General features: G+C 37.3%; 1 protein-coding gene across 3 annotated transcripts in view; it reads right to left on the reverse strand.

Moving 5' to 3' along the window:
* The window catches only part of alcamb (activated leukocyte cell adhesion molecule b), a 35,430-nt gene extending 24,824 nt beyond the window's left edge, over positions 1-10,606 (reverse strand). For all 3 annotated transcript variants that reach the window (XM_052106540.1, XM_052106539.1, XM_052106538.1), the window contains exon 1: positions 10,377-10,606. In XM_052106540.1, the coding sequence (XP_051962500.1) occupies positions 10,377-10,431 (55 nt within the window). In that variant the 5' untranslated portion in view covers positions 10,432-10,606. The remainder of the gene's footprint in view (positions 1-10,376) is intronic.
* Between the last annotated feature and the right edge of the window lie 549 nt (positions 10,607-11,155).

An 11,155-nucleotide genomic window follows, 5' to 3' on the forward strand; every position in this document is an offset into this window, starting at 1 on the left:
ACAGGTTAAATAGGGCCATTTGAGACCACTGGAAAAGAACTGAATGCACTCAAAGTCCTTCCTGCAGCCTTTGGTCACTCAAGTAGGTTCAATGATGAAGCTCTGTCTCCTTGCACACAGGGAAAATGGTTCTGCTAATTTACCTGTACAGGCCCGTCATAAAACAGCTTTCTGTCCTGGTTCCTTTACAAAAAGGAAATACCAGATCCTTTCAGTCCTTATTCTGCAACTTATGGAGTGTTTACTTGGATGTTAATCCAAACCAAATAGTAAATATTCATGCTAGCAGAATTATAATGATATACAGTGCATCCGGAAAGTATTCACAGCACTTCACTTTTTCCACATTTTGTTATGTTACAGCCTTATTCCAAAATGGATTAAATTAATTCAAATTCTAAAAACAATACCCCATAATGACATTGTGAAAAAAGTTTGTTTGAAATCTTTGCAAATTTATTAAAAAACAAAAACAAATCACATGTACATAAGTATTCACAGCCTTTGCCATGACACTCAAAATTGAGCTCAGGTGCGTCCTGTTTCACTGATCATCCTTGAGATGTTTCTACAACTTGATTGGAGTCCACCTGTGATAAATTCAGTTGAATGGACATGATTTGGAAAGGCACACACCTGTCTATATAAGGTCCCACAGTTAACAGTGCATGTCAGAGCACAAACCAAGCCATGAAGTCCAAGGAATTGTCTGTGGACCTCCAAAACAGAATTGTATCGTGGCACAGATCTGGGGAAGGGTACAGAAAATATTCTGCAGCATTGAAGGTCCCAATGAGTACAGTGGCCTCCATCATCCTTAAATGGATGAAGTTTGGAAGCACCAGAACTCTTCCTAGAGCTGACCAAACTGAGCGATCGGGGAAGAAGGGATTTAGTCAGGAAGGTGACCAAGAACCCGATAGTCACACTGACAGAGCTCTAGCATTTCTCTGTGGAGAGAAGAGAACCTTCCAGAAGAACAACCATCTCTGCAGCACTCCACCAATCAGGCCTGTATGGTAGAGTGGCCAGACGGAAGCCACTCCTCAGTTAAAGGCACATGACATCCCACCTGGAGTTTGCCAAAAGGCACCTGAAGGACTCTCAGACCATGAGAAACAAAATTCTCTGGTCTGATGAACACTTTGTCCTGAATGGCAAGCGTCATGTCTGGAGGAAACCAGGCACCACTCATCACCTGGCCAATACCATCCCTACAGTGAAGCATGATGGTGGCAGCATCATGATGTGGGGATGTTTTTCAGCGGCAGGAACTGGGAGACTAGTCAGGATCGAGGGAAAGATGAATGCAGCAATGTACAGAGACATCCTTGATGGAAAACCTGCTCCAGAGTGCTCTGGACCTCAGACTGGGGTGAAGGTTCATCTTCAAACAGGACAATGACTCTAAGCACACAGCCTAGATAACAAAGGAGGGGCTACGGGACAACTCTGTGAATGTCCTTGAGTGGCCCAGAGTGGCCAGAGCCCAGACTTGAACCTGATTGAACATCTCTGGAGAGATCTGAAAATGGCTGTGCACCGACGCTCCTCATCCAACCTGATGGAGATTGAGAGGTCCTGCAAAGAAGAATGGGAGAAACTGCCCAAAAATAGGTGTGCCAAGCTTGTAGCATCATACACAAAAATACATGAGGCTGTAATTGGTGCCAAAATGCTTCAACAAAGTTTTGAGCAAAGGCTGTGAATACTTACGTACATGTGATTATTTTAATTTTTAATTTTAAATAAATGTGCAAAGATTTCAAACAAACTTCTTTCATGTTGTTATTATGGGGTATTGTTTGTAGAATTTTGAGGAAAATAATTAATTTAATCCATTTTGGAATAAGGCTGTAACATAAAAAAAATTGGAACACGTGACGTGCTGTGAATAATTTCCGGATGCACTGTATATATCAATGAAGGCTGGGAAATTTAACACGTTAATTTCTGTGATTGTTAATCACATTCAAAAGATTCTATGTAATTAATGCAGGATATATTTTAGGGATAGTACACAAAAAAATCTAACATCTATATAAAAAAAATTATATTTAGCACCAAACCTATGAATCTCATAGAGGGCTCAAGGAAGTGATATACAAAGAGGTTCAGAACAGCTCTCATAGGATGAGAGAATGTTAGCAAACCATTAACACGAGGATGAGTCAGTTCAGTGATTGTCTGTATATTAAACCACACAGGGAGTGGTTTAATTTTGTACAGTTTGCCACCATATCCAGGAGACAAAGACAACCCAGGAATTGATTTGGAGTCAGCCTTATTACACTGAATCTCCTTTACTCATGCAAGAGCCATTAGGCTCCCTTGAAAATGCCATAAATTTAGTCTAAGACAGGCCTGAAATTTCTCGCAAAACAAAACTCATCAAGAAGGTTCATCTAATAAATGATAAGTGCACTCATAGATCACATCCATTAAGTTCTAAATTATGTATTTCATTGCAGGGGCCCCCAGGGGCCTTAAAGAATGACTGGGTCTGACGTGCAGATCATGGCAGGTTCAATACTGGCCCAGAGGATTCGCAGAGGCAGATCCCATTTGTGAGCAGCTATTAAACTAAAATGGAGAACTATTAACAAAATATAGTAAAGAAGCTTCCGCTGTGGTCCATTAACCCTGAATGCTATTTATGAGCTCAGAATTATGACTGACTGTTCATTCTGCTGTTACTGCAGAAACTCAGATTACATCATCTACGTTATGACTCAGAACATTAAACAAATTTAGGTCAAAACTATTGCTGCAAGGTGCCAAGTTCATCTGGGTTATCACTTAACCAAGTTCCTTTTGTGAATGTACTTAGTGACAGTTCACACATGATGCATTTATGTGTGTGTCTCTCTGTGCTATTTTTTGCATTGTCAGTCTATGTTAACATGCGCTAGACAGTTTTTGGTCATTACATCTCGCTGTTATTTTAGGGTCTAGTGCAATGAACCAAGTTCTCAAACACAGTGCAAAGGATTCAGTGTCAGTTGGACCAATCAGATTAATCTGGGTGTGGGATGAGTATAATAACATATATACAAGCGTATTGAGTGTTTATATTATTAATAGGACATGGGAGCTAATGCACCAATAAAAACTCCTTCTGTTTAATTCTATTACACTCCATCTAAACTGTTTTTAGCACAAGAATGTGTCCTGTTCAAAGAGCCCCTTTGATGTCTTCTATACCCTTTGAAAATTAAAACACTTTTTAATTTACAACTTCTGTATATGTATGTTGTATGCTGTGGCAATCAAAGAGTCTTGACTTAAGATCTTCACAATTTGTGTACTTTTACATTTAAAACTACAGAGTTTGTTGTGGGAGTCAAAGAGTCTTGACTTCAGATCCTCACAACTTGTGTACTTGTAAAACTAAACTACAGAGTTTGTTATAGGAGTCATAGAGACTTGACTTCAGATCTTAACAATTTATGTACTTTTATACAGTATATAAAATTAAGAGTTTGCTGTGGGAGTCAAAGAGATTGACAATTTATGTTTGAGCAATTAGACGGCACAGAGGTTTTGTGTGGTCTTTGATTAACAACATTCCAAACATCAAAGTCATCCTGTTGAACATATATATATATATATATATATATATTAAACCATTTCATCAGACAGTGAGGTGTCTTATGTTTTGAATAGATAGCCACTGCGCCTTTATCTCTTCCACAAACCAGTCTCCCAGCTACCAGATGCCTCTGGGTCATTGGCAGTAGCATTCCACTGGGTCCCGCAGGGCCCCTTGTGTTCATAACATCAGCGTTTGCTTTCAGGCACTGAGATACCAATCAAATTTGGTGCCAAAACACAGAGGTCAGCTAGCTTGTTTTAAGAGTTAAATAAGCTCTTTCTCTTCACTCTGCTTTGAAACAGGCCCCTCCCATTTTGTGTAAGGTCCCATAACAATTCGGCCCCATATATATAGACCACATTTATCTGTGTAAACAAAAGCAGAGAAAATATTGATTTCAGAAAGCATGGCTGGTGGGTATGTGCAGCACAACAGTTAGCTACCCTAGGCAGAAAGTAAAAAACCAAACAAAAAAAACTGCAGAACTTTGGGAGTACAGCTACCTCAAGATTTTTTCTATCTGAGATCTCAAAATCAAATGAATTCTGTTATCTTTAAAACTCTCAGTCATAAAAGCTTCTGAATGTCACTGCTAATGAGCCAGATCTCTTGCTTTGTGGTCGATATTTTGCAGAGGCCAATAAATTGGTCTATGCAGATAATGAAAAAAGTCAGAATATCAGTCGATTTATCAGCCTTGGCAGTTAGTTTTCTTGTTACGTGCCATCATGTTATTACAATAATAGACCAGTGTGCAACACAGTGTAATTTAAACGTTGCATATTAGAGCCGTGCCAGATGCGTTTGAGCTAATAATATTAAAGTGCTCACCTGTTTAATTTTCCCTCTCTCTCCTCAACAGTTGCCTGTAACTTTTAACTGTCTTGTATAAAGATAAAATGGCAAATATCAATTAAACTAATATCATATATTGCCTGCAAATATGCACATATCTCATTTAAACAGATGTAATAACCCACACTCACACAACTTCAGCAGATCCAGCATACTGTGGGGCGCTCATTTATTTACCTCTAAAGCATATATTCTATGGTTATACTATGGAAAATACAATTGTTAATATGCACATGCCATTCATGGTTGCTGGACTACTGTGTGTACTGCTATTTCCTTCTTCCTAATATATAACATTTTTCTTCATGTGCAAATAAATTACTCAAATTTGATGACTAAACCGAAATCTAAAGAAACTGCAATCTACCATTTAAAATAATATCTAATGTTTTTTGTTTTGTGTCAAATTTTGTAAATATAGTGCTATATAAGGGTTTATTTTATGGAATTTTATGTTTGTTATTTACAATATTAAATTGTGTTATATTGGCATTGTATCTGCCTTTCGCCACCCTGCTCTCTGGATATTGGTATTGGCCATTAAAAACCCATATCGTTCGACCACTAGTCTGCACTATGATTGTCACATTCCTGTGTAGTTCAGGACATGGCCAGGTCTGTAAAAGAGGTCACAAGGTCCATAATGGTCTTTTACTTCTTGATCCCTGTAGCCTGGGGGGTCTACATCTGCTGAAAGCCACCTGAAAAGCTACCTAAAAACAGCCTGAATGCAGTTCATACAATGGAAGACTATGGAGGAATTATGGATGGTTAAGTACTCCATAAAAATAACATTTAGCACTAAATAGACTTTTTTCCCTGGCTGATATGGCATGATCTCGGACTTCACATTGGCAACCAATGTTATGGATGCAGCATTATACAAATGCAAATGTTTTTGGATACCAGTGCTATTGTAGAAATACCCCATTTACAAATGCATTTGTCAGTTTGTTTTAAATGTATTTTTACAAATATAAAAAACACATTTAAAGTGTCTCAGATGGAGTTTGTTGATTAACTACCAGAGCAGAGACTTTTCTCCCTACATTGAGAGAAGTGATTAAACTAGACTGTCCTTCTTTAGGCAGTCAAAATCACCACCTAGTTTATTATTTTGTAAAAGTATAACTTCAATGAATGACCCACATCCCTTGTCCAGGAAGTGCAGACTGGAATACCCAGTTGAACTCCAATGCTCTTTGACCTCCCCTAGTTAAAACATGGAGCTCTTGATGACACAGTCACCAGCCACCTCTCATGCCACCAGAGAGCACAGACACCTGGGACAGGTGTGGCTGTGGTTTACTCTGACTTGTGTAGGCTTGCCAGCTCAAAGTAGATGACATCTAAGTTCCCACAATAGAAAGACAACTAAATACGAGCTTATTCCCCTTTTCAGAAGCTAGACTTCAAAGTAATCATGTCAAAAGTTAGGCTAAGAACTTGATTCCCAACGATGTGCAGGTTTATTTTTAGGCAGGTTTGAGCCGGAAGCTCAAAATGAATTACTGATGAATATGATAAATAGAAAGAAAAATGGTTGAAATCAAATGTAAAAAAAAAAAGAAAATCACAAATAATAATGTTATTAGGCAAATATTTCAAACATTAAATCTTAGAGACCATTGCACATAGAAACTAACACTGTCTCTAAACACTATCTGCAAAAGCACAAAAAGCAGATTCCTACTGTGTTTGTTTCAAGAACTTAATCTCACCTTAATTACAGACCGTTATGAACACAAACTTACAAATCTTTGACCTACTAAAGATCTCTACAATGTTCACAAAGGATATCAAATCCTGGTCACACAACAGAGTTAAAAACTAATGTTAAAAAAAACTCAAGATGTAGGGGAAATAATGGGGTTTAAGGGGGATAATGGTTGCCAATACAATTGTTAATCTGAGAAAACCTCAAGATGCACAGGATGTTTGTTTACAAGGTATAAACTTTGAGGTTATAAAGACTATTGCTGAAGACTTAACATCAGAACATTCAGCTAAGGATACTAAAAAACCGTGGCAAATCATGAACCTATAAGAGACTATATATGAGATTACAGGTATGGTAGCCTGCATTATTTTGCTGCTCAACATAGTACCCTTGCTTTCCAGTAAAACTATTTAAACAGTGGCCAGTATAACATTTGGCTTATAACAAGAAAAAACTATTTGCCAATGGGGGTAAGAAAAAAAAACTTTATTCAAAGGGAAAACAAGTACGTTTTTCTTAGCCCATTGGCAAATAGTGTTTTCTTATTTTAAGCATGATCACACCAAATTTTTTTGATTTCTCTGAAAACTAGACTTAATATCTCTGCTTCTCAAGTCATTTTTTCTTGTTAAGGGTGATTAGATAATTTTACTGGAAAATAAGACAAAAATGCTAGGTCAGAAAATTATTTTTTGCAGAGTACCATCAAAGAGTCAAATGTTTCATACATAGTGATCTAACTGATTCACCTTGAGAAAAATACCTATAGTCTATGCACAGGAGAACACCATGGAATATGTGTCTTTCAACAGCTGAGATAATTTAAGCATTTCTGCTTTGTGCAATAGAAATCAAAAATGTTTCAATAAATTTGCATTACCGAAAAAGAAGATGTTAAGCATAATGTTATCCTCAGTCACATCCACTTTCATTGCATCTTTTGCATTTCTCCATTCAATGAAAGTGAAGGGTGACTGAGACTAACATTCTACTTAACATCTCATTTTGGGTTCCACACAAGAAAGTCAAACAGGTTTGTAACAACATGAGGGTGAGTACATAACAAAATAATGTTCATATTTATTCCTTTAGGGATGTTTGAAGAAAAAACAGAAAAGGAGAAGTAAAAATTATTTAAGATTCTGCCTCTGGCCTCGTTCCCGGAGACAGAAATGGGGGGTGGGGGGTGGCTTTATTGTACACCCTACACGCTGAAGGCGGTAAAGGGGGGAGGTGGCTTTATTGTAATAGCCGGTTTCATTTCCTGAGTCCTGTTGCACACAGTGTTGGATTAAGAGCTTTCAGTTGTTCATATATACAGTTCAGGTCCTTCCTTTCAGCTGGTTCATGCTATTATGAAAAAAAAAAAACAATAACAATTCCAACTACCTCTATAACAAAACAACAACAACAAATCTTCCAAAATCACTTACAAAAACTATTTGGACTGGTTTAAGCTTGCCTCCCAGCTTAGCCAGCTCAAATATGCCCAAAAACCCCCTTAAAAGCCAACCAAGCTGGGAGACAACTAAGACCAGTCAACCAGCTGTTTTTTTAACAGGGCAGGTTTTAGACTGAGTAAGTTGGTGATTTACAGGTGATAGTTATGCATGCATTTGCAAAGCAAACCAAGTCGCAGCAACCTCAAATGGGATTTGCTAATACGTAGCTCGACTCAATATTTTAGTCTCAGTGGTCTTTTTAAAATGTATGAAGTGAAAAGAGGTATGATCTGCAGCCATTCAAAATGTAACCTGTGAGAAGGGCAAGTAATGGCCTCTCGATGGGGAGTATACATTTGAATTTAATTACAAATGGAGATGAGTCCGTGGGAGATGTCGCAATCGTACACGCATTAATTAAAGAAAACCTGCCGAACAATATAGTCAGCAGGGGTCCAGAGGAGGTCTTAGAGAAACTGACTAACAACAGACAAAAATACTGACTTTTTGTCCGAAAACCAGGGTGGATCCAGGCAAGTGCACTGGAGGTTACAGAGAGCCACGGGGGACATTATGCATCTCAATGGAAGCATTTCGGCAATGCAAGAGCGCCACTGCTAAGCACACACATGCCTGCCCTGTTGTAAAACAATGTGTCTCCCTCCCTTTTAACACAAGACAATTGCTCTGTTGTCTTCCCTGATGACAGATAAACTGGTTCTTATGAAGGTTACACTGAAGAATAGAGATACTCTGCTCTGGAGGAGAAGAGAATTCAAGACACAATAGTGCTTTCAATGAGGGAAAAACCTAAAATATGCTAGGGTTGATGAGTCCTTGGCGAATCACCCTCAATTTTTCTAATCTAACCAAACACTCTTTTGTTGTGTTATATTTGCTTTCTTTTGAATGGAACTACAAAATGCATTTGTTTAGACTGTGCAATAGGGGCAGACAGGTAATTTGAGAAACTCTGTCTAAAAGGACATTATTAAAACATGAATACAACATAACTTTGAGTGCTTTTCCATTTGTCTTTATATAAAATGTACTTCCATGGTCCAGATTTACTTGGGATAGGAATTTCAAATAAGTAATTGAGATAGAAATTCAAAATGAGATTCAAAAATAGATCTATCATTTATATAATAAGTGGGGTACGCAAGAACACAATACGAGTCAAACATTTACGATGACGAATGAGAATATGCAAACTAGATCTATTGTAAAAAAAAAAATTCTCAATATGATTACAGTAAGTGTGTCTTAAAACTGAATGACCAACTCTGTCCAACATTTAAACCAATATTTGTTCTCAAAGCAATGTTTTTCCAGATGGGCAGATTTCTCAGAAGAAAAAAAAAGATTAAAATTGCGCAGCAAAGTGACAGAACCCCACCAGCTAAACTAGTGATACTGGGTATGACATGGTGTGGTTGAGGGGGCTATTGGGGGGAGGGGTGGTGAGAGTGCTGTGAGAACAAAAAACAGATGCTTCACTATCTACTATTAGTTGAAAAACTCAGTTTGGCTCTCAAACCCTTATCTATTAGACAAACAGTCATAGACATAAATGAAAAAGCCTTACTAAGACTAACTCAAATACCCACTCAAACAGAGTTAAGACCCATAGAATGACCAACTAAGTGAAATTTGAGGAGAAACTAGTTACAGATCTCTATCGAAGCAGAATTTGTACCAAAACCTTAAACACAGACTCACTCCTACTAGAATTAGGAGATCTGTATAAGTTCAAACTCATTTAGCACTTGTATAAATAATCACAGTTGTATCTTTCTTTCTCATAACTGATGGCAGGAGATAACCGCCACAACACGTTGAAGTTTGTTCCAACCAAAAACAATTACTCAGCGCGCGACACAATATCATGTCATCGTCGTTCTTCCTGCCCAAAAGGCAAATGTTTCGCTTTAAACTTCTATTGACAGACGGAATTTGGCTCACGGTGCCTTATAATAACATGTTTCATATTTCATTTTTACCGGACGTAAACGTCCCCATATGTCTTTCGCATCTTCCAACACACGCAAAGAGATAATACAAGAGAGGCACAAACAAAAAAGTTCATATGAATTATTAACTGCTGGTTTAACAATTTGTGCTAAATAGTCTACCTAACACATTGATGCATGCGTTGTTTTTTTACAGGAACGGAACAGGTGCAAGTAAAAGAAGGTAGAGGGGGCGGGGGCACACAAATATATCTACTATGTAAGTTTAGATTGAAATATATGTTGCTTTTTAAAGAAAGTTTCGGAGCAGATCATAGTTTATTTGTATTTTGTTCCTGTTAAAGTCTGTAAATAATGATTCTATGAAAGCAGTCCTTTGAAATAAGGTCCAAAGTCTAATCATTCTGGCACGCATTTCTTCAATGTATAATTTAAATGCAAAAGGTAAAAAAACGTTTTAAGCATTTTTGTTTGATAAAACAGCAAATTGCCTTTAAAAAGAGTTATGACCCACCATAACATTTCCGATCACTGTCTATAACGCAGTAGGCTACTGGAGCTACTACAGTTCATATAAAACCAGTTAAAATAGCCCTGCAATTTGTTATCTTCTCTTCCTGACAAATTTCATTTAAAACAATTTAAACAGAGACATTCTCAAATAACGTTTTAAAACTCTCTAAAATTAAAAAAGTTTCGTGTTACCTTTATTCATCTAAATGTAAACAGAAACATTCTAACATGACTTAATCGAATGTTCTAAAATTCAAAAATTCGAATCTACACGTTACCTTGCTTCATCAGGGATAAGGTGAGTACACACGTTAACAAAGCGCTCCAATGCATCCTTTGGCAGTCAGGAATTGTGTTGTTGCACTCAGTTGCTACAAATCTTGTGAAATATTATCCTTGCGTTAGAATATATACTGGATAATATTCTGTGGTTTACAGCTCTTACAGCTCGTAATTCAATTCAAACTTCGGGGTTGTTCTCCACGTGTCTCTTTTAACTCTTCTTTCTTCAGTCTGTTGAAGCTGTGATGATCGGTTATAGGTCTGTCCTTAAGCTCCTCCCCTATTTTGTGCCTTAGAAAATATAAACTAATTTAACCAACTAGACACTTGATAACACTCATCCTATCTTGTTTTGTGATCTACTTTAGTACAGTATCATTTTCTTAAGGTAAGATCAGGCTAAAATTAAACAGGCTGTGTTGGGATCATTTGAAAGGCAAAACCAATTTATATCCATGGAGAACTGCATGGAAATGCATGTAGAAATTTACTCAAAAAGTCGATAGAATATTCAGGAAAACACAAGCTTTATAGCATGGTAACAGCATCTCCTTGCTTGTAGCTAACTCAAAGTTTGTCTCTTTTACACTGATACATTAAGCTGCTCAACAAGTCTGGGTTTTATTTTAAAAAGCAGTCAATAATCTCTTCAGTATTTCAACAAGCGCAAAAAAATTTTTTCAAGTGCATTTTTCACCTGTCTTGATATGCATTATTTTATCCCCTTTTTCTCCCAATTTGGAATGCCCAATTCCCTCTTCTTAGTAGGTCCTTG

The sequence above is a fragment of the Xyrauchen texanus genome, chromosome 36 (genome assembly GCF_025860055.1).
Source record: "Xyrauchen texanus isolate HMW12.3.18 chromosome 36, RBS_HiC_50CHRs, whole genome shotgun sequence".
NCBI classification, from domain to species: domain Eukaryota; kingdom Metazoa; phylum Chordata; class Actinopteri; order Cypriniformes; family Catostomidae; genus Xyrauchen; species Xyrauchen texanus.